We start from the raw sequence: 22,500 nt of genomic DNA, 5'->3' as shown, positions 1-22,500 counted from the left end.
AAGGGCAGTGATCCGGCTCTCATGGCAGCCACCTGCCCTCCCAGGAGTGAGGCTGAGACGCAACTAGGCAATTTCGTGACTAAGGGAGACTGTTTCCAAAAGAAAGCCGGCGTAAGGGTTCACACCTAGAATCCTAGCACTCTAGAGGTCTAAGGCAAGCCCAGCCCTGTCAATTAGCAATTTAGTGAGACCCTGTCTCAAAATAAAAATTAAAAAGGGGCGAAGAGGGGCTAGAGAGATACCTCAGGGCCTAAGCTCCTGCCTAGGAAGTGCAAGGTCTCGAGTTTGATCCCCAGTACTGCATGCTGTGCTGGCCCTGGAAGCCCAGGCACGCTGTGTCAGCCACCAAAGCTGGACACAGGGGCCCACGCCTGTAATCCCAGCGCTGGGGAAGCTGAGACAGGAGGATCACTATGAGTCTGAGCTGTGTAGCGAGACCCTGTATCAAATTTTAAAAAGGGAGAGGTAAGTTGAAGATATAGCTTGATGTAATGGCCCTGGGTTCAAGGACCAACATCATAAACATGGGTGCTCCACAGCCGTACCCTTGGAGCCACCATGCTCTCTCTAGAGGGCCCAGGGGACAAGTGGCCCATGAGCAGGCTCACAACAGAGCCTTCAAGTTCAAAGCTCCAACCTCTAACCTGAAGGCTTGAGCGCAAACCCAGGCTGCCCCCTTGCTCAGGGGCCTTCTGCTGACGTGTGGCAGCGCGCGAGGCCCACTGGGGGCGCCCAGCCCTATGCCATATTCTGTTTTTTTCCTCCTGGGCAACTTATCAAGAACTGGTCTGATTCACACACACAAAAAAGGAAAGGGCCTTTGGTTCTCAGCTGGGCAGACTGATAAGGTTGGGGGGCACAGGGTCTCAGAGTGCTCTGCCCAGCGATAGTGCTCCCATGACCTCCACAGTGTAGACGTGGACCAAGAGGCCTGCAAGCATGCAGTCAGATGACAAGAGGCACCCCTCATTTCCAGGTTTTTATTTGCCTGTTATAATTCTGATATTTATGTACATATATATATATACTTTTGTTTCGTATGTAGATGGCTCGTTGGCAGGCCAAGCAGAGGTGCACGGGAGGGCGCGCGAAACCCGATCTGCCCTTTTTTTGTCTTTCTGCATGTGTTTTTATTTTTCCTGGGATGGGCTCATCAAAGCTAATCGCTATAAAACCTAGAAACCACCTAGAGACTCAGACATCTGCCTACACACTAGTGGCATTTGGGGAAAGAGCGAGGGTACAAACTCTCAAAATCACGGTGTATTTACATTCCGGGGGTCTGGGGACAGGTCCTGGGCTGGGCAGGGCTGCTGAGGGTCCGGGACAGGGTGGCAGCTTGGAGAAGCTGGCGGCAGGCAGTGGTAACAGGCGCCCACCCCTGGCAGTGACAGAGGCCACTTGGATGTTGTCTGGTGGGTACGAAGGCAGCGCGTGTGTGGGGCTCCTGGAAGCCGGCCGGGCTCCAGTGTGCTGTTGCAGACAGGGACTCAGGCCTCTCCAGACGGCCGCCCCGTGCCTAGGGCCAGCCTGCCTGGCTCCCATTCCGGTCAGAGCAGAGATGGCAAAGAAAATGGAGCAGATGGTGGGGACATCAAGTCCTGTCCCCAGCCAGCCTGGCCAGAGTGGCTGGGAAAGGGGGAGGCACAAGCCCCGCTTCTGAGGAGACCCCACCATGCCTCCCCTGGCAAGGCAGCACCCAGATGTCCCTGGCTTGTGGGTGTGATCTGCCCCTAGCCAGGGCGAAGCAGCACGTGCCCAGGAACGGGTGCAGCTGGATTTTGGCAATAGAGTGGGGAGCAGGTGGTATGAGGGGGAGTAGGGCAGTGAGCTCCTATCCTCCTCAGTGGATGGGATCTTGTCCCTTGCTGGACTGCACTACTCGAGGGCTACCGCGGGGTTGATGGGGGAGGTGGCCCCAGAGCTGTCATTGCCTCCTGTGGCCTCCTTCTCCTTCTTGCCGCTATACTGGCCAATGAAGGAGCCATCTTCATTGAACTGAACATCCACACTGCCCCCGTAGTCAGCCAAGCTGTCGTCACTGCCCAGAGGCTTGATGTCCCCATTGAGAGATGGCTGGCTGCTGCCGAAGGCCTTCTCCTCGTTGTCACTGCAGGGATGCAGAGGGTATGGGTGGGGCCCTGGTCAGGGTATTTGTCCCAATACCCCTGAGATGATTATTTAAGGTGCCAGGGGCCATATGGGCTCTCCTGGAAACCTGGGAGTTAAGCAGCCCTTGGCACATCCCCTCTGTCCCCAAATCTGCCTGTGGGGAAGGCACAGGGAGGAGCAGGGCACGAGGCTCTCTGGCCAAGGTGGAGCTGGTAGGCTGGGGGCTGGCCTTCCCCAGCATGCACTGTCCATGGGGCCACCCCTGCCTGCCTTACCTCTCCAGGGACCTGAGGTCAGCCGGCAGCATGAGGGAGAGAGACAGGGCTCAGGCCAAGGCCTCAGACCCACTGGTGCCAGTTGCCTGCACCGCCCCACTCACCTGTACTCGCCAAAGGTCTCATCCTTCATCGGCCGTGCTTCGGAGTCCACCTGGGTGTCCTCCTTGTCCTTCACTGGAGACACAGAGAGGGCCTAGCTTCCTCTCTCACCCCACCTGACTCCAGGCTGCAGGTCCCCAGGCCAGGGCGGCACAGAGCCTCAGGCGATCTCCCGCCCCCAGGGGAAGCCCAGCACTGCCCAGCCTGGCCCCTGGCCTGCCCCGCCCTGCCCACACCACCCTGGCAGAAGCCCAGGGACTACACAGGGTGAGGTGCACCTGCCAGGCTGCGGCTGGGTCCCCGGTACCTGAGTACTTGCCACCCTTGCTGCGCTTAATGAAGCAGAGGATGAGCAGGACAAGCAACAGGAGGATGAGGGCGCACACAAAGCCGATGAACCAGCCCTCGGTGGCGAAGCCGGCCGGCGGGAGGCGCATGCGGCCTGGACACGGGGGACAGGCCGCCTGCAGTGAGCCTCCCTCTCGCCCTCAGCAGGGCCAGAGGCACGCGAGGACAGCGCGCAGGGCCTCACCGGTGCCGTTGGTCTTCACGTTGGTCTGGCCCAGCAACGTGTGCTCCTTCAGCAGGCGGATCTCATAGTAGGTGTCAGGCTGCAGGTTCCACTGCGTGTAGGAGCTCTGGTTGTAGCTGACGTACTCCGGCCGCAGGTCACTGTCCACCTTCCCTTCTGCATAAGACAGTGACAGGGGACGTGGGGGAGGTGGCCAGGGTGTTAGGCCTGTAGTCCGTAGCTCCACCCTCCCAGAGACCCCTGGCCTCACCTCCCACAGGCTTGAACAAGATGTGGAAGCCGAAGTTGCACTGGCCCTCCTTGGGAACCCAGGAGACCACGCTGTAGTTTTCGCCTGCTGTGGCTGAGATGTTGCCGAAGTCCGGTTGCCCTGAGGGGTCAAAATGAGATCTCCTAAAGGTTCGGCTGCTGGCCCAGCTCTCCAAAGCCCCCTCGCCAGCTGAAGCCCAGCCCCTGCAGCCTCCCAGCTCACCAGACAGGTTCATGGTGCCCCCTTCCCGCACGATGGCCTCGCCAGGGCCCTTGCTTGTGGTGGCCTGCAGCTGGAAGCGGTAGCGCAGGTCCGGGTTGAGGTTGGTCAGGTTGTGTGTCCTCATCTCCGGGTCAGGAAGGGGGAGGGACAGCTGCTGCTCGCCACCTGCATCCACTGTGGAGGGAGCAAGGCTCGCTTGGCTGCCAGCTCAACCCCTTCAGTACCTGTGGCCTTCCACGAGCCCAGCCCACCAGCCTGAGCTGCACGTACATGGGTGGTAGGACAACATGTAGCCGGTGAGCACACCATTGTGGCTGAGCGGTGGCTGCCAGTGCAGCCGCAGGCTGGTGGCCGACTGGCACTCCAGGTGCAATGCCTCAGGGTGGCCAGGCACTGTGGGCAGAGAAGAGTGGCAGGGTCTCTCCCAGGCTAAAAACAAGGGACCTGGGGTGAGGCGCAGTCTGCAGACTCACCTCCCTCAGGCGTCTCAAAGGACTGCTCACTGGCTGGCCCTGAGCCCCGCCCGTTGAAGGCCCGCACCTCCACATGGTAGGAACTATAGGGCCACAGGCCGCTGAGGGTGACACTGGTGATGTTGGCAGGTACCACCACATGGCCTCTGTGTACATGCTTCTTGCTGAGCGTCCTCTGGCTGTCCTTCCACCAGTATGTCACCTGCACAGTGAATAGCAGACTCTGTAGGAGCTGGGGATGTTCCAGCACCACTTAGCAGGGACCCTCCCAAGACAGAGATTTTCGGGAGAGCGACTAAGGGTGCCACAGCCCAGCCTCGACCCCACGCCTTGAACCCTTACATTGTATCCCCGGAGGCGGCCCTTGACCTGGGCCAAGGCCACTGGCTTCCATCTGACCATCGAGGCGGTGGAGTTGAGGGCGTTGATGTTTTCCAGCTCCGGGCTCACCTGGGGGTCTGTGAAGAGTGGACATGAAGCGGCCCACCCCACCCACCCAGCCTGACCAGCTGGAAGCCCTTCAGCCACAATGAAGTGGGCACGCTTTGGTGAGGAGGGGCTGCGGCATGGGTTCAAGCAGAAGATGAGGTACATGGACAGACGGGCGAGAAGACACCTGCACCAGTGACTGGAGCAACCTATTAACCTGCCGCATCCACAAGCTGGCTGCACGGGTGAGCAGCCCTCGGTACTGCCAGGACTAGAAAGAACCCAGAGTTTGGATTCTTCTAGGGTTAGTGCTGTTTGCACAGACTTCATGAGATCACTCTCCCTGTCTCTGTCTCTCTGTCTCTCTGTCTCTCTGTCTGTCTCTCTGACTGTCTCTGTCTGTCTGTCTCTGTCTGTCTGTCTCTGTCTGTCTGTCTGTCTGTCTCTCTCTCTTTCTTTTTTTGCAGTACCAGGGATTGAGCTCAGGACCTTACACTTGCTAGGCAGGTGCTTATGCCACTGAGCTATCTTCCCAGCTCAAGATTTATTGAGGATGGACTCCACTTGATTTTTGTTCTTGTTATATTTTGAGTCAGGGTCTCACTGTGTAGTCCAACTTGGGCTTTAACTCACTATGTACCCAGGCTGACCTTAAAGTGGCAGCGATTCTCCTGCCTTGCGATGACAGGCGTGTGCAACCAAGCCTGACTCAGTTAAATTTGTCGTTTTATATATTCTGCTAGTGCTAGAACTCAGGGCCTCAGCGCTCACCACTGTTCTACACGGCCAACTCCTATTTCTGTTGTACATGTACCCCACCCATGGAGTCTGAAGGTAATTTCATACTGCCATATTTTTAGTGAACCTGTGTTTTGACTGTGACCCACCAGGTGAGCTCAGGGGCACAGAATTTTCCACAGACAGCTGCAGGTTGGCACTTGAGAAGTTTTGGAGTTTGGACCTTTTTGGATTTGGGATTTTCAGGGAGCCATGCTCTGCCTGCCCTAGCCCCCAGGTCAGTAAAGGAGATGCACAAGACAAAGTCGCTGGCAACCTCTGGAAGCCAGCTTCCAACCAGATGGGTGCTCTGCATCAACGGGAAGGCCCGGTGTGGCTCTGGCCATGGGACCCCTGGCCTCATCTGGCACGCAATACTCACAGTCTTCCCCAGAGTAGCCGATGGTGACCTGGGGCTCGGGACCCTTGCCCTGGCTGTTGACGGCCTGAACCTTGATCTCATAGGGCTCAAAAGTAGATGTGTTGGTCACCACCAGGAAGGAGTCGCTCACAGTCTGCTCCTTCCAGGACTCTTGGGTGTCCCGTGGGCGCCACTGCACACGGTACTGGACCTGGGGAGCATTCCAGTCCATCCACCGCAGCGGCTGCAGGGGACAGCAGGAAAGGGACAGCTTGCCTGGAGCACTCACCTCTGTGCCCTGTCCACAGCACGGCAGCCACCCTTACCCATCCTGGCCCATGTACGGGGCAAGTGCCCTAGGACCCACCTTCCACGTGATGACCATGTTATTGGTCTCGTTGCCTTCACCTTTCACTTCCGCAGGGTTCTTCTCTGGGGCTGCAGGTGACATAAGCACATGTACTTCCTGCCCAAGGCACAGTGGCCCCAAGGGAGCAGAGATGGCTGGCTGGTTCTGGAACCTTGGGACTTTGGGTGGCAAGGGCACAACCCCCATCTAGGCCTCCCTGCAGGGCTCACGCTGTGGTGACAGGCAGCCCTGAGGGTGGCCCTGGCTCACCTGCCTCAGGTGTGACCACAGTCTCAGAAGGTAGGCTGGGCTCCCCAGGGCCGTACTTGTTGATGGCAGTCACCCTAAAGGTGTAGTGGACATACGGCGACAGCTTCAGGGTGGTGGAGGTCTGGTTCCCTGGCACCTTGCCAAGGCTGTGCCATTTCTCGGGTGCCATTTCCTTGTCCTCAAATTCAATGTCATACTCTGTCAGAAAGTGAAGAAGCAATGCATGAATGGGGCATGGTGCAGAGAGGAGGGCGCTGGGACTGTGACCAGGGCTGGTTCTCCCAAGTGCCCAACCCAGCTGGGCCTCTCACTCTCAATGGCAGCATTGTGGTCCTCGGCGGGGGTCCACGACAGGTGCACCTGGCTGTGCTTCAGCAGGTGGCGCTCAGACACCTCTACATGAGGCACCGGCCCAGGGCTCCCTGTGGGCCAGAGGGTGAGTTCTCAGGCCACCTGTGAGCCACACACCCCCGGGGGGGACCAACTGGACTTTTGGAACCTGGGTCCCCTGGGCTCCAGCCACATGCCCCATGCCAGCCTGGGACTCACCCACCACCAAGAGCTGGGCCCTGCTCTCCACCACATCCAATTCGGTGCTGGCCACACAGCTGTAGTTGCCCTGGTCACTGTAGTCCAAGCTGTTGATAACCAGGCGCCCTTCCTCTATGAAGTACCTGGAGAGAGGCCACCCCTGTTCTGCAGCAGCCACCTGTCCCCACCCCACAGACAAGACCAAGAGGCTGGCCCCTGCCCCTCTCACTCTATCCCTTGCCGCCAGCCCAGCCTGGGGCAGGGTCCTCACTTGTCACTGTCCCCACGCTCCTTAAGGTCTTGCCCATCCCCACGCCAGGTGATGTTGTGATGCAAGGAGGGGTCAAAGGAGGCCTGGCATGTGAATGTCACCCGCGAGCCCTTCTTCTTGATGTCATCCCGGGGCCCCTGCGTGATCTGGGTTGCTTCTGCAGGCGAGGAAGGAAAGGGAAGGTTACCTTGATGGCCTCCAGAGTCCCTGGCCCTCTCTCCCAGAGTGCTGCCAGTTCTGGGGGCAGCAGCTGACCTTTAACCTGCAGGTTTGCCACAATGGTCACATTGTTCTGGTCATTAGCAGCCTGGCAAAAGTAGCGCCCAGTGTCATTGGCCTGGAGATCACGGATGGCCAAGGTCCCATTGGCATAGGGGAAGAAACGTTCGTCCTGAAGCACTGTGGTCCCCACCTCGTCCAGCCTGGAGTGAGAAGGAAGGCCCAACTCGGAGATCTAGGCCTGGGCCCTTCTCTCTTGTCCCAGGCATGGGCCCAACAGAGGACTCACCACTGCACACTGGGCACAGGGGCCCCAAAGGCCTTGCACAGCAGGTAGGCTGTGCTTCCCTCCACCGCCATGTAAGTCTGGTTGTCGCCGGTCAGGATCTTGGCTGGCAGCTCTGGAGGGGGAGGAGTCCCAGGACAGGGCAAGACTCAGGGCCACACCCAGCTCCTGTGCCCCCAGAGGCCTCTGCCTCTTGACAAGCCCGCCCTCCACCCCCTCAGGCTTCCCAAACGTGCGCAGCCCAGCTAGCCATCCACCACTGCCCCACCCTCGCTGTGGCTCCAGGAGTGCGGTATGGTCACTCCAGGAGGCTGGCCTGGGTCCCTCACCGGTTTTGTTGCCAATACAGGGAATTGAACCTACGGACAACATAGATGTAGGCGTTGGCCAGCAGAAGTCCGTGCCGGTTGCGGGCCTCACACTGAGCCACCATGGTATCACTAGGCTGCACATTGCTCAGGATGAGCGCACCCCTGTGGATCTGGTACTTCTGGTCCTTGTCCAGCTCTGGGTGCAACAGGCAGATCACGGGCCTGAGCCAAACCCTGAGCTACCTAGTGCCCCCCGCCCCTTCCTCTTCCTCCCTCATGGTCTCCAGGGCTGCCCACTCACCCTCCATGCGATTGCCATTGATCCTCCAGGTGACCTCAGGCTGGGGCCGGCCCTGGGCCTGGCAGTCCAGGCGTGCCGTCTCTCCTGGCCCATATAGATGGCTCTCGGGCTTGTGCAGCCAGTACGGGGCAGCTGGGGAGGATGACAAGACCACTCTGAGCCTGTAGTCCCTCTTGTCCCCCAGTGGACCCTGCCCTCCCGTGACAGTGGATGTTGCCATCCCCAACAGCATTCTGTGACAGCTAGTTGGAGAGGGCATGCCTGGCAGAAGCCGTACCCTCCACGGTGACATAGTAAACATGCCGGGCAGTGCCCAGTGCATTCTCAGCCAGGCAGTGGTACTCGCCGTCGTCCTGCTCGCCCACGTTCAGCAGCTGCAGAGTCTTGTTGTGGTTCTGGTATGCGATGCGGTCGGCTGGCATGGTGCCACTGGGAAGCTGCCACTTGATGGTAGGTGTGGGGCTGCCCAGGGCCATGGCACAGGCAGGGAGGAAGGGAGAGGGGCGATCACTCAGCCGGGAGGGAGGCCAGGGCCCTTGCAGGCCCCGGCTCCGCCCTCCCACAGTGCTGTGCTCTGGCTTACAAGCCCTCTGCGATGCACTCTAGGACCAGTGGCTGTCCCTGCAAGGCCACCAGGTGGCTGCTGGAGTTGGTGGGGAAGAGCAGGCGTGGCTTCCTGTCAATCATGCTGTTGCCTGCGGGGACAAAGGAGAGTGGGTGCCAGGGCTGCAAAGCTGGGGACACCAGACACCCTAGCGAGCCCATGCAGCCCTATGTCCTCTGTGCCCTGTGTCCTCTCACTACCCAGGAAGGGTTCAGACAGGGTGGAGATGGTGCACGCGGCCCTCAAGGAAGAGCAAAGTGGCTGAGCCACCTACGAGGCAGGGGCGGGGCACAGCCTGTGGAACTCACTAGCCTTGACCCGAAGGTCAATGGGCTCCTTCTGAATGATGGTCCGCGTGCCTGGGAAGTGGGCATTGCAGATGTAGTCTGAGTGGCTGTCCGAGATGAGCACGTTGGCAAAGTAGAGGTTGCCGTTCTGACCCATGGACACCCGCTCGTCCTGCTTGATGTGCAGAATCTCTACAGAGGAGCCCAGGGCAGGGGTCAGGACCACATCCAGGACTCAGCCAAGACCCCCACCCCCAGCCCCATGCACAGCCCTGCCACCACCCACTGCTGTTCATCCAGTAGATGCGCAGTGGCTCCGCGCTGGGTGGGGGGTTGCAGGGCAGCACCACCGACTCCCTCTCCTCCACCTCCACTGGCTTCACCATCTCCTTGGGCCACTTGGGGGCACCTAGAGGGAGGGACAGGCTGGGCACGGACAATGGGTGAGGGGCCAGGCTGGGAGGGCAGGTATTGTAACAGGAGAGAGACTTGGGTGTTCCTTGGGCTCCCTGGAGACTGGCATTTTCCCAGGGGTGAATCAGGGTGGGCAGGAGGCCAGATGGCATTAAGGGATAACCTGCACAATTCTTGGCTCTCCCTGCCCACCCAGAAAAGGACAGGGCTGGTGGGGGCGAGGTGCAGCAGTGGGGGAGGGGAGCTATGGAAGGATGCAGGAGTCACAGACCCTTCCATCATCCTGACACAGAAACCATGGCAACGGTTCCCAAGGTAACTGGAGGGGCGGGGAATGGAAAGAAGGGCGCTCTGGAGGCAGAAAGCTCAGGGAGGATGGAATGCCAGGGAAAACCCCAGGGAAAGGGTGACACAGATACAGATAGCAGGAAGGAGGGAGATGGAGAAGCCATGGCAGAGGTGAAAAGGAACAGTGGAGCACAAGGGAGGAGGCAGCAGAGCCAAGCAGGCATTCTGGCTATCCAAGATGGGGAAATGGGTGGGGGCCAGAACGGAAGCCCAAACAGGAGAGTCTTGTACAGGGGGCTGGCCGGATATGGGCCAGAGCAGCCAGGGGCCAGGTCCACCCATTCAGCCCAGCAGCAGCCACCGGGAGGCAAGCATGAGAAAGACTGGGAGGAAAAGGGGCAATGGAGGGGACCTCAAGCTCACTGGGGAGAGAGATAGGGCGAGGATGGAGGAGACTTCAGGAGAGAAGAGAAAGGGGTGTGGGGGTGGCTGGTGTGGGCTGCGAGCGTCCAGGGTACCCTGGTCTCAGCAGGCCACACAGCCAGCTCCCTGCGGGCTCCTCCGAGGCGCCCCGGGCCCTCCCGAGTCCCTGCGAAGCTTCGCACCCTCAGCCATGAGCTGGATCTCGTGAGACATGGCGGTGCCCAGCTTATTGCTGGCGAAGCAGCGATAGACGCCCTGGAACCTCTGGGCAAAGCTGTTGTTGCCCGTGATGTTGAAGGAGCCGGAGTGGGGCGCCTCATGCACCATCACTCCCGGCTCCTCGCTGGGTCTGAAGTGGACACCATCCTTCATCCAGCGGAACCTGTGGGTGAAACAGGCTCAGAGGCCAGCAGCCCTGGTGACAGGCAGGGTTTGGGGCTGGCGTGGACAGGGGGTAGGGGGTGTGGGCTGGGCTTTGGGAAGGGGCAGGAGCAAGCAAAGATGCAGGGCCACCATGGAAGTCTGGGGCCTCTGTGCCAGAGTCAGACCAAGCCTGGGGATCAAAGACAGAGACTTCAAGGGACAGCAGGGTCACTCACTGTACTTCCGGTTTGCCTCTGGCCTCACACTTGAGGCTGATGTCATCTGTGGGGAAGACAACCAGGCGGCGTGGAGACTGCTCTGTGATGACAGGGGGCTCCATCACTGGGAACAGGATGAGGGCAATGGGGGTGAAGATGCTGTCTGGATGCATCATGGCCTCAACCCATGGGTCCCGTGTGAAGGAATCAGGGTCAGGGGCCCTTAGGAGTCCGGGGCATGGGGGCAGGAGAGGAAGATCCAAGAAGACGCTCATAGGCTGTGAGGACAGGGAGCCAGAAAGGGACACAGAAGCTGGGTGTGATGACACAGGCCTATCACCCTAGCACTTGGGAGGCTGAGGTAGGAGAATCGCCACGAGTTTGAGGCCAGCTTACTTTGCATAGTGAGATCTTGTCTCAAAAAACAATAAAAATAAAAAGATACACAAACAAATGTAGAAAGAATGATAGAGAGAGTGAGGACAACAACTAAAGTTACACAGAACAAAACTGAAGAGCAAGAACAGCAGCACAAGGCACAAAGACAGGGACAGGCCCTGATGGGTGGGGCAGCAGAACAGCAGCACAGTGCGCCAGCACAGGTATATGGGGTAGGGCCCCAGCCAGGAGCCTGCCACCAGACCACGCAGCACAAGTCCCAGGGGCCATGGGCTGGCCCCTGCGTGGCCTCCTGAGACAAAGCCAAACGCACACCCAACTTACCATGGTGCCCTTCATCTGAGAAATCTGGACAGCAGGGGAGAGAAGGAGAGAAGAGCTGAGAAGCATGGTAGCCCACGAAGGGAAGGGATGGGGACAGGGACAGAAGAGGGCATAGTGGTGCTGCTGTGGCCCGGAGAGACAGGACAAGGCCCGAGAGCACACCGAAGGTGTGCGGTGCCCAGGGAAAGGAAAACTTGCCTTGAACAAGCTCCATCTGCGCAGCACCACGGCCAGGCCTGCAGGCCTGACCCCACCCTGGGTCCCCAGACACCCTCCCTGCCCCGCCCTCTTCCCTCCTAATCCAATTAGCGCTGTTCAGTGTTTTCAATTACCCACCCAGCCTGGAGCCCACAGCCCCTCCCCCTCCAAGCCCTCCCAAAGGCTCCGCCGCCGCCGCAGCATCTGGGTTCCTGCTGCTGCATCTGGGTCTTCGTGGGCACCAGTCCTGCCTGCCCCTTCCTGCCTCCCAGGCAGCTTGCAGCTCTCTGGGGCAGAAGCTCAGCAAGTGCCCCAGGCCCAGGACTCTGAGAGCTGGGAAGGCTGGGAGCAGGGGGAGCAGCAGGTGGGCTCTTACAGCTTTGTCCCTGAAAAAGACCTCAGGGTAGGGGCCCCAGCCTGAGAGTGAGACAGTGACCGGCACAAGGGGATGGAGGAAGCAGGAAAGATAAAGGGGTTGTACAGTTGGAAAAGAAGAGCCAGAGAGGGGAGGTGTTTGGCACCCAGCTGGTCACTGTCAAATTTGAGTCACGAACAACTGTCAGTCAGTGTCCAGGGCTGCTTCCTGCCCCCCAACACACTGGGCAAGAGGAGCCAGCCCACCTAGGGCAAGGGCAGGCAGATGCCCAGGGTGAGGCCAGGAAGCAAGATAACAGAGAGGAGGCAGAGGAGCAAGGGGGACCAGCACGTGCCCAGAGGGGCATAAGGGTCGTCTGGGCACATGGCTGTAGCTGTCCCGGACTGTGTGGCCCAGTGTGTCGCGCATGGCTGGCACCGCCTGCCTTTGGTGTGGATTCAAGTTGCAGCACACAGCAGCTGTGTGGTGCCTGCGGGTGTGGCCGTCGCAGAGCCTGGCTCCTATGTGCACACGGACACCCTTGCATCCCAGAGCCTCTGTGACTGGGGGGTGGTGGCCTCATGGTGTGGCCATTTGGGCCTTTGCGTACATGGCCAGTGGGGCACCCCAAGCTCTGTCCCCAACCTCTAGCTCACCAGTCCCTCTTTACCTCCTCTGAAGTATTGCAGGTGCCACCCAAACCCACCTCATCTCCCTGTCCTCTACTACACCCCTGCTCCCCACCCGCTTCTCCTTGTTCAGGCTCAGGGATGCAGGGAAGGAATCTAGCTTCACAGGTCAAGATACACAAATGCCCAACAAATGATATTTGGTTAAATGCCCCCTCCTGAAGGACGGCTGCCACCTGTAGCAGGGTACTTACAATTCCCCCTCACACTGGGGAGAGAACCCCACCACAACAGGGATGCCCCTCACATGCAAATGTGCACCCACATTCCATTCCACTTCCTAGCTGCAATCAAATGTGACATTCAAGTACCTCCAGCCCTTCCTAGGCCTGATGACAACAAGTATGGTGAGTCAGACTTCTGGGAAATGAAATCAGTCACAGCTGCACATGCGCACACGAGTACATGGATGAACCAGTGAAACTTACAAGCACATACAGATATTTAGGTTTCGTCACTGTCCAACAGATACACTCCGCAATACCCACACACCTACTGGGACCTACCCAAGAAATGCCACGAACACAGACACACCCACGCCACCAAATAACTACGCATCAAAATGGATACAGAGGGCTGGGGAGACAGCTCAGGGGCATAAGCGCCTGCCTGGCAAGTGCAAGGTCCTGAGTTCAACCCCCAGTACACAAACAAAAGCAAAAACAGAAACAGGGCCAGGGAGATAGCGCAGTAGAATAACCACTTTCCTGGCAAGTGCAAGGTCCTGAGTTCAATCCCCAGTAGCCCCCCCCCCAAAAAAAAAGAAGAAAAGAAAAAAAAAAAAAAATGAAGCGGACCCAGACTCAGCAAGTGGGCTGGGCTGGGGGCGCTCTTCAGTGGTACAGCACTTGCCTAGTGTGCAAGAACCTCTGGGTTCCATCCTCAGCACCACAAGAAAAAGAGAGGCTGCAGAAAGCTGCTGTGTGGGACCCGGCATTTTTGAGGTGTATTTATTTTTCTTTCTTTTCTTTCTTTCTTTTTTTTTTTTTCAGAACCGGGAATTGAACTCAGGCTCTTGCATTTGCCAGGCAAGCACTTATTCTACTGAGCCATCTCCCTGGCACCATGAGGTGTATTTTTCTGACTCCGTTCTGGAGCAAGACTACCTAGGGCCAATAAGGGCGAGAACCAACTGTGGACTACCTAGCTCAGAGACAGGGCTTGACTTAAATGCAAGCCTTCACCCAAAGCTATAGAACTGGGGGCTGCCCTCTTCTCCTGGAAGCCACACCCATGGGACTTTCGGGCTGTAGGAGCACAGCAGTTGGAGTGGGGTAGGTCGGGCCAAGGGAAGGCTGCCCAGGTTCCCGGCACGGACCTGGATCCCGACAGCTGTCCGTGGTGCTGAAACCATCGCCCGCTCATGTCCCTGTCCATGGTTCTGACCCGTCCAAGCTCTATTACCCTGCCCTTCCCTCCAGGAGCAACCAACACACTGGGGACCTCTTGCCCATCCCCGTGCCCAAAAATGAGGAGAAGGTCCGGAATGGTGGGACGGGAGGAGGCCAAAGATAAAGCGACCCAGCAGGGCGGCACAAGAGGCTACTCACATTCCTTGGGGATCTGGATGAGCAGGCAGGGACTGCAGAGGAGGAGAGGCCACACGTACTGCAGAGCCACGACCATCTTCTCGGTGGCTCCGGTGGCTGGGTGTGGCACAGCCGGCAGGGCTCAGCTCACGCCCTGGCCTGAGGGAAGGGGGCTGTTGAGGCAGGGAGACGCCTGTGGGAGCACTGGGAGAGAGGAGGGAAGGGAAGGGTGAGGAAGGAAAGGAGAGGGCACGGGATGGATGACGCTAGTGACTAACATCTGGGCGAGCCCGGGCTTCTGTCCCCGCCCCAGGCCCCGCCCCTGGCTGGCCAGCTTCCCGGTCCTTCTCTTCCCCTCCCCCCACTTGGCTTGGCCTCCTGGTTGCCTTCCATCCCCTACCCACAGCACCTACCCAGCACCAACTTGTTGCCCCAAGCAACTCCCCTCATCTGCATGTCATGATACACCTGGGAGTAGGTGTCGGGGGGGCATGTTGTGGGCACAGGTCTGCATGTGGGGCATATGGCAGACACCCAGATGCTGATGTGTGTGGCTACGTGCACGTGTGTGCCCGAGCACATGTGCATGTCTTTCCTGGGAAGAGGAGCGCTCGTGAGTGGGTATGCATAGCCTGTGTCTGCCAGCTGTGAGCTGGCACCTGTATGTGCCTGCACATGTGTAGAAAAGAACTCCTCTTGCCATCTCATCACTGTGGCTCTTAGGACCAAGCCAGCCCTCAACAATGTTCGTACTTAAGCCACCAGGGGCCTTAAGCAGTGAGCCAGGGGAGGAGGACAATGGTCCAAACGAGGCTCATAAGCGGAAAGATGCCTGCTCTGAAGAACTGTAGAGGGCCAGAAAGAAGATATCTGGTCTGGGGATGTAGCCCAGGGGCACAGCGCTGGCCTGGCAAGCACAAGGTAGTGAGTTCAATTCCTGGTACCAAAACAAAAAAGAAAACATCTCCCTGGTGTCCCTCAGCCCCCCAGGGACACTAGAAGTGACTGTGGCCTCCCCACTTTTGGACGTTCTAAGCCAAGGGCAGGGCAGAGGTTGGGGAAAGCTCTGGGACATTTCCCAAGTCAGTGTCCCTGACACCTCTCAAGCATCTGGCAGTCTCAGTTTTGGAGGTCTTTTTCTGAGTCTTTAGGGCTCAAGTAGTAGATGTGTATACCCCAAGCCTAAGCCATTAAGCCATGCCACAATGCACCTGCATGCAATGGGCCCCAAAGACAGGGTCCAGGACAAAGAGTTCTCTGAAAATGACCAGAAGAGGACAGACTCCCAAGAACACAGGCTGCTTTTGTTTTGTTTTGTTTTTGTTTTTTGAGACAGGGTGGCCAGGGCAGTGGCTATGTAGTCCAGGCTGGCCTTGAACCCACTATGTAGCCTAGAACGCATGTTGATCCTCTTGCTTCAGCCTCCCAAGTGCTGGAATGAGTGGGAAGGTAGAGAACAGAACATGGGCGGCCTATTCCCCACTTGAAAATGCGGAGTGGGGCCTAGCAGGTAGGTCTGTTCTGCTGATACCGCCCCGCTCAAAGCCAGCCCCTGGCAGCCTTGGCTTGACTTCAAGGCCTGTAGGAACCAGTAGGAGACTCAGATCAGAGAGCAGGCGATCAAAAAGCAGCCTTGGGAGCCCTGAGCACTGGTCTGGCGGGGGAGGGGAGGAAAACTGGAGCAAGAGGAAGCTCAAAGGACCCTCTTGCCTCGGAGCTGGCTTTGATGCTCTGTCTGTTGGACAGATGATTTCTGCCAGGCTGATCCTTCCATTTCTCCTCCAAATCTAGGTTCCTAGAGGGTGCCTGGAAACTCAGAATCCTCTACCCTGTGCTCCCCACAGCCTCACAGTCAACCTTATTCTTGGTTTCCAAGCATTTGTCACCTCACTTGCCACTGCCCTGGCTACTCAAAGACAGGAAGGAAGGAGCCAGAAGGTTGAGGGGGCCCCCAACAGCTAGGGGGGGCTCCCCCTTCTCCCCTCCCACTGCTGCTTGGTCTCTGATCTCTCGCCACTCCCAGGGCAATTACAGAGTAAGCTAAGGTTGTCAGCTCAGCAGGCCCCGGCCCTCCATCAGCACCACCAAGGGAGTCGAGCAGGGGAGGGGTGCGTGCTCCTGCAGATGGAGCCAGGGCCTGCCTGCCAAGGTGACAGACAGAGTGAGAAAGAGGTGCAGGGGGTTGCGGGAGACAAAGACAGCCCCTGGGAGACCCCATAGCCAAGAGATAAGCAAGATGGAAGCTGTTGGAGAGAGGAGGAATCCCAAAACCAGAGAGCCAGTCAGCAGAGGAAGGGAGCAAAGAGAAGGAATACAAAGGACCGCCGCTGAGGAACGGCAGAAAGGGCGAGAAGCGAGGGGCGGGCGTGTGCCTCTGCGCCTGCGCGGGTGAATGGGCCTCCGCAGCCTGGGGGGGAGATGAGCCTGGGTCAGTGGAGGGGGCTTCTTGGGCTCTGAGGTCAAGCTGGACAGCCGAGCAGGGCGGGGAGACAAACAAGACGGAGAGCTGGAGAGACAAAGCCCCACAGCGGCGGCAGCAAGTCCCTGCCCACTTGTGGCACTGGGGCACGAGGACAGTTGTAAGACAAGATGAATGACCCAATGACTGGCGACCCGCAGGGTGCACGTGCCAGGGAACAGGTGGGGGTTCCTGCTGGGAGGGGCCTGGGGAGAGAGGGGCGCCCTGAGCGTCTCAGGGGAGCGTTCCCTGACGAGACTACAGGGTTGCAGCGCGGTTGGGGGAGGTGCGCTCGCACCCGCGGGCGCCCCGTGAGCGTGCGTGTCTGGGCGTGTGCGTGCGTGCGTGCTCATGCACGGCTCGGTTCACCAGCCACTGTGCCAAGAGAGTGTGAGACAAAGGTGGGGCACTTCGGAGCGCCCCACCCCATCCACCCTCCTCCCCCAGCCCCCACGTGGGGTGTCGCACGCCACCCCACGGGGCAAGGAGATAGGGCGCGGTTGGCATTAGAGGTGACAAGGCCAGGAGATGTCAGGCCTGAGAGGCCCCAGAAGGGCCTCACCGGGCCTTGAGGTTCCTGGGTCCCGGGGGAGTCGCTCCACCGACAAATCTCTATTGGACTGGAAGCCTGTTTGGGGGGAGTACCTGGGAGGTCACAGGAGGTCAGCTAGACCTGAACACTGCAGGAATTCCCAGCTCCAGCCCTGCTAAGGCCCTTCTCACAGCAAAGCAACAGGAGGGTTCCAAAGTGTGGGTCGAAAGGTCTCAAGGCCCTCCTGCCCCGTGTGGATCAGGAACCACAGCACCTGGTGACCCGAGGTCAAAGTGGGGACAGGACTAGAGCCCCAGTGCCCAGGGCACCTGGGAAGGCCAAAGGGTGGGTGGCAGTCCCAGGATGATGTGGGTGCCTTTGTGCCTGCCAGGTGTGGACAAGAGGGTGTGGGTATCACCTACACTCCATGCTCCATGTCCCTAAAGCCTCCCTTGCCCTCCCCCCAGGCAGTGACAGGCTTGTTTCTATGGTGATGGCGCCACCAGCAGAGGTGGCAATGTCCTCAGGGAGGGGGAGGCCTCGATGAAGCCTCCTGGATTATTGAGAGAACCCAGAAAGGTGCTCACACAGGTACTTGGGAGCCTAGAAGGCTTAGACTGCTGCTTAGTCCTCTGTGCCCCCTCGCAGCCCCTCCCTAAGGGGCACCTCAGGCCCCCAAACTCCTCAGCCCAGCCCTCAGCCACCCTGGAAGTTTCCATCTCCAAGGCAACTGCAACTCACCTGTAAAGGATGGGAGGGGCAGCTGGTAGCATGGCTTTATGGGGAGGAGGGAGGTCCTTGCTGTTGGCTCCACCCTATATCCCCCTGCCTCCCACTGCACTCCATTTTCTTCTAGCCCGGGGCTGCCCTCATCACAACTGGGGACCCCTTGGCGCATCTCCACACACAGCTGCATTTCACAGACGAGGAAACGGGGGCCCAGAAGTAAACTGTGCTCAGAACTGGCACCCCGTGGGGTGCGGCTCTAGATGCCATGCAGGCTCCTGAAGCTGCCCAAAGCAATGCTGGGGGCAGGCAGCCTCGTTAGTTTTCCAGCATCCTGAGGTGTGCCTGCTCGTGTCCTGGGGACCAGAGGCCTGGACAAGAACGGCCTGTAAGCTGTCCTGCCCCCAGGGTAGGGCCGATTTGGGAGGCAAATGGCAGGCAAATCCAGAGGCCTCAGGGAAGGAGGGCTTGAGCAGTGCCACACCCCTGCGTGGGCAGGAACCGGACCCTAGCAAGCTGCCCCTCCCTCATCTGGGTCCCCCTTGGACCTTCACTGGACATCCCTCATCCACGAAGTCAACTCTTCTGCCTGGGCTTGGGGACAGTTGTGTTTCCTGGTCACCTCCTTTGCTGTTCACAACTTGGGCCCATAGTGACCCTTTTCTTCACATAGAGGCCCTGTGACTGGGAGGCCTTCTTTCCAGCCAGGACTTAGGCACAGCAGGGACTTCATTCCTACACTGAAGGGCAAACAATGTCCCCAGATGCCCAATGGGGCAAGGAACAAGGTTCCCACCTCCCAAGTGCTCCAGGGGCTCTGGGCCAGGTCAGCAGGGACAGTACATGTGGCTGCTGGGCTGCTGTCTTCAACGCACAAGTTTGTCCCTTGTTCTTCCGGCCAGTGCCAGGAATGCAGAGCAGGCACTGAGCAAAAGCCTAAGTGTGCTGGGGTGTGTGGAGATGGAGCAGACACTGGTGGGCCCCACCAGGCCCCTTGGGCTTCCTGCTCCAAAAGGGTTAAAGGACAGAAGGGTCACAGGAAGCCTGGGGGTGGACAATGGCGCCTCTGTCCTCCCTAGGGCCTTGGCATTCCTAAGACATGAACGCAAAGGCAGCAGGGGGCCCAGGGAACACCCTCTTCGGCTGAAGCCACAAGATGGGGCTGGCCAGCAGCTCTGTCCCCACACCGTGCAGCCATCACCCTCAGCCCCACCCGCTTCCTACTGGGGCATCTGAGGGGAAGCCATGTGGTCACATGAGGATCCATGTGGGAGTACTCTCTCTCAAGAGTGTGCGTGCACACATACACACACGCACACACATACCAGTGTGCAATATGACCAAATACAGGACCCCAACAGAAGCAAAGAGGAGTAATGAAAGTTACACACAGGAATGCATACATGTGACCAGATATACAAGCCCCACACATGCAAATAAGAGTACTAGAACAAACACACACACACACACACACACACACACACACACACCTAAAGCTTCCTTGAGACCCAACTCTCCCATGCAAACCTCTGGCCTGGGGCTTTCTACCCGACCTCTGTGTAACCCTGGGCACTTCAGACCAGAAAGCTGAGGAGGAAGGGCATTCCTAGGGATGGCCCTGTCCTACAAGCCCCACCCTCTGGGTAGCATGGACACAGATAAGCACTGAAGCCCCCTCTGCGAGGGCAGAAAGCCCAGGATGGTTCCACCCTGCCACCTCACCCAGCCCCTGGCATACCAGCTGCCCTTGCTGGTTTGGGGGGCCACAGACTGGCACAAGCAAGGAGTGGAGAGCCAGACGGAGGTTCTGCAGATTTCAACCTGAGGCTTTGGGTGGATGCAGGCAGTGGACAAAGAAAGCATCGAGAGAGCCCAGTGGAGCAGATCCAGCCCAAAGAGGACCTCCCAACAGCCTTGCAGAACTAGAGACTGCTGGTGCCTAGGGAGTGGGCAGGCAGCCTTGCTCTGCTGGCTGGTTGCCACCAGGTGCCCCACCCCCCCTCCAGGGGGAGGGGCCCAGTGCAGGCACACTGAGTCTGATGGACAGTGCAATGTCAACCTGGGAGGCATCCGGGCTCTTAGAGAGGGGTGATGGAGGCTGGGAATGGAGCAGAGATGGAAGACAAATGAAATAGAAAGCAGAGAGGGGGTGGGAAGGAAGAGTGAGAAAGAAGGGGTGGGGCCGGCAGGGAAGAGAGGGAGAGAGAGGTGAATCCCCTTGAGGAGAAACTCCACAGAGCACCAAAGGGAGAGCTGCTGGGGTGCATCATGAGGTTGACAGGTGGAGAAGCCCAAGTGGAGTGTGGCCAGGTCACAGTGAGTGGGTCATGGGGCACTGCTCAGGGCGCATCCCAGGTGGCCCCACCTGGGGACCTAGTGCAACTCTCCAAGAACTGAACCGCGATCCAGATGCAGCTTCCTCAGTGTGAGAGCCACGGGCAGGGTATGCCTGCTGCATCCACGGGAGGCCCAGCTCAGCCCCGCCTCCACTCCATCCTCTCTAGAACACACTGGGTGAGTCACTGCAAGGCTACAATACCCCCTTTCCAGAAGAGCATCCCATGCTGTCACCTCGGGGAGTACCAGTGTCCCCATGAGGGCAGCAAAGCTGAAACTCAAAGCAGGTGAGGGCATGGCTGCTGCAGGCTATTGGGCTGGAGATGGCCGATGTGGCACCTGGGCTGTCTCCTTGTCCCTCCCAATCAGTCCTGGACAAGGGCCTGGGACTTGGGCCTGTGGCACAAAGGCTATGGACGCTGGGGAGAGTAACAGAAAGGTGCAGATAGGGCACCCTGCTTGGCGGAGTGGCCTCCCAATGAGGCCGTCCCTCCCGGCCTGCCTCCCTTTTACTTTCAAGTCTGCATGGGGACTAGCAGGAAGCAGGTCCCCATCCCTTGCAGAGTAGGCTGCGCCAGCCCAGCTCACCCCTGGCTCCTGCATGCGCAGCCTGGAGCCTGGCCCAGGTGGGCACTTGGCAAGGAGAAGCTCCCCTGGCGTGACTTCCCGCCCACCCTGGCTGCTCAGTTCCCAGGTGCGGAGCTTGTCACTGTGAGCAATGCCCGCTGGGCCACAGAATGAGCGTTCTGAAGCTTCCTGGGCAGCTCTGGGCACTCAGTGCCCTGCACGAGGCTGGGTGCTCTGGCCTGGGAAGACCAGCGGGCTTCTCTCCTGGTCTTTTGTTCTCGTCTGTACCCTCCCAACTGACTACAAGGAGATAGGCCACTTCAGGACCCATGCACACAACATCTATAGAGAGAAAGTGGCCCTGGGGTGCAGTGGTCGTGCAGCCTGGAGCCGGGGAGTGTCTAGTCCTCGGGCCAGCACTGCCACCAACTCACCACCTGAGGGTCCCTTAAGGTCCAAAGTCCTCAAGTGAGCACACAGAGCACTGCCCAGTGCCACCCAGGTGAGACACCCACCTGGCCCTGCCCCACCCACCCCACAAGGGACCGGAGTGACAGCAGTGGTTCCCAAGGGAAGCAGTGAGGACATGTGAGTCAGCAGACAGCACTGGAAGCCCCTGCCCCCAGTGGTGTAAGCAGAAGCAGGGCATCCGTAGGGGCAGCCCCCTGCTTCGGGTGGACAGATGGTGGGTAAGGATGGGTGGGGGTTCCAGACGCCTATGGGGACAGCAGGTGCTACTAGGTGTTCTATGCGACTGCTGTGTACTGAAAGACCCTAAAAATCTGACGTAGGAGGGAGGGAATAGGAATTGGAGACCCCTCCCATAATGGCATGGAGACAGGAAGTCTTGGCAGTGGGCAGAAGACCTGCAGTGGGAGGGACAGCCCTGAGTGCCTCGCTTTCCCGAAGTCCCTGGCCATAAGCCAGGGAGGGCCTTCCTCCCTCACACTACCTGAGGGATCCACCTTCTCCACCCATCCTTGGGTGCTCAGAGCCACCTCACCCATGCCCTCCTTGTTGGCCAGGGACCTGAGCTGCTAACCTGGACGGCAGGGCCCCCGGAGCTGCTGCTTCAGGCTTCCAGAGGAACCCCGGGTGGAATTTGGGGAGGAGGACGAGGAGGAGAACAAAGCCCCCTCCACACTTTAAGGCACGGAGCGGGCGGCGCCCAGCACTGTGCCCACCTCACCCAGCAGGATAGTGGACCCTCATCTCCCACTACTCTGGCAGCCAGATTTTCGGCCAGCGGAAACCTAGGACCAGGAAGAGGGGCAGCCACGCCCAGAGCCACACCCCGCGGCAGTCCTGGGGGTCACTCGGCCTGCAACTGCTTCTCTGTGGAGTACGCACACACCCACCGGGCCAGGCCAGCCTCGGTCCCACCGCCTACGCAGACCCTGCCCAACCACCCCCTCCGCGCCCCTCCCTGGGTGAGCATTTGGGGCACAGCCCAGGTTGCCCCTCACCTGTCGGCCCGAGCACCCAGCCTCCTCGCCCCTCCCGGCTCGTGTCCGCAGTGCCCGAAGCCAGGTGCCCAGCACGGGTGGGGCCCGGGCCTTCCCACCGGAGCCCGCTGCCGGGCGGGGCGCTCCCTCCTCCCGGGCCGGGCAGGGCTGCGGCGGGCGTGTCGGGACGCAGAGGGGTCGCTGGCGCGGCCCGCTCTCGGGGACAGACCAGCTCGCCTTACCTGCGCTGCTGCCGCCTCTCGGGCCGCCAGC

General features: G+C 59.3%; 1 protein-coding gene across 5 annotated transcripts in view; it reads right to left on the bottom strand.

The window, feature by feature from the left end:
* Nucleotides 1-1,079: 1,079 nt before the first annotated feature.
* L1cam (L1 cell adhesion molecule) overlaps nucleotides 1,080-22,500 on the bottom strand; it is a 22,009-nt gene continuing 588 nt past the window's right edge. The window contains exons 1-28 of one of the 5 annotated variants that reach the window (XM_023705360.1): nucleotides 22,470-22,500; nucleotides 14,184-14,366; nucleotides 11,392-11,415; nucleotides 10,687-10,792; nucleotides 10,270-10,469; nucleotides 9,249-9,371; nucleotides 8,984-9,154; nucleotides 8,655-8,766; nucleotides 8,349-8,533; nucleotides 8,072-8,203; nucleotides 7,823-7,966; nucleotides 7,463-7,574; nucleotides 7,210-7,376; nucleotides 6,955-7,111; nucleotides 6,702-6,826; nucleotides 6,464-6,574; nucleotides 6,153-6,350; nucleotides 5,901-5,971; nucleotides 5,555-5,777; nucleotides 4,309-4,424; nucleotides 3,967-4,168; nucleotides 3,764-3,886; nucleotides 3,494-3,667; nucleotides 3,272-3,391; nucleotides 3,022-3,177; nucleotides 2,797-2,931; nucleotides 2,492-2,564; nucleotides 1,080-2,110 (exon numbers count right to left, since the gene is read on the bottom strand). In XM_023705360.1, coding sequence (XP_023561128.1) covers nucleotides 1,879-2,110; nucleotides 2,492-2,564; nucleotides 2,797-2,931; nucleotides 3,022-3,177; nucleotides 3,272-3,391; nucleotides 3,494-3,667; nucleotides 3,764-3,886; nucleotides 3,967-4,168; nucleotides 4,309-4,424; nucleotides 5,555-5,777; nucleotides 5,901-5,971; nucleotides 6,153-6,350; nucleotides 6,464-6,574; nucleotides 6,702-6,826; nucleotides 6,955-7,111; nucleotides 7,210-7,376; nucleotides 7,463-7,574; nucleotides 7,823-7,966; nucleotides 8,072-8,203; nucleotides 8,349-8,533; nucleotides 8,655-8,766; nucleotides 8,984-9,154; nucleotides 9,249-9,371; nucleotides 10,270-10,469; nucleotides 10,687-10,792; nucleotides 11,392-11,415; nucleotides 14,184-14,259 — 3,768 coding nt within the window. In that variant the 5' untranslated portion in view covers nucleotides 14,260-14,366; nucleotides 22,470-22,500 and the 3' untranslated portion in view covers nucleotides 1,080-1,878. Of the gene's footprint in view, nucleotides 2,111-2,491; nucleotides 2,565-2,796; nucleotides 2,932-3,021; nucleotides 3,178-3,271; nucleotides 3,392-3,493; nucleotides 3,668-3,763; nucleotides 3,887-3,966; nucleotides 4,169-4,308; nucleotides 4,425-5,554; nucleotides 5,778-5,900; nucleotides 5,972-6,152; nucleotides 6,351-6,463; nucleotides 6,575-6,701; nucleotides 6,827-6,954; nucleotides 7,112-7,209; nucleotides 7,377-7,462; nucleotides 7,575-7,822; nucleotides 7,967-8,071; nucleotides 8,204-8,348; nucleotides 8,534-8,654; nucleotides 8,767-8,983; nucleotides 9,155-9,248; nucleotides 9,372-10,269; nucleotides 10,470-10,686; nucleotides 10,793-11,391; nucleotides 11,416-14,183; nucleotides 14,367-22,248; nucleotides 22,302-22,469 lie in introns of those variants that run through there. The other 4 variants (XM_023705363.1, XM_023705362.1, XM_023705361.1 and 1 more) reach the window with 4 other exon arrangements.

This window comes from Octodon degus, unplaced genomic scaffold, assembly GCF_000260255.1.
Source record: "Octodon degus isolate 3935 unplaced genomic scaffold, OctDeg1.0 scaffold00218, whole genome shotgun sequence".
NCBI lineage: Eukaryota > Metazoa > Chordata > Mammalia > Rodentia > Octodontidae > Octodon > Octodon degus.
The sequence above is the reverse complement of the archived record's forward strand: the minus strand, read 5'-3'. Positions and strand labels throughout refer to the sequence as shown.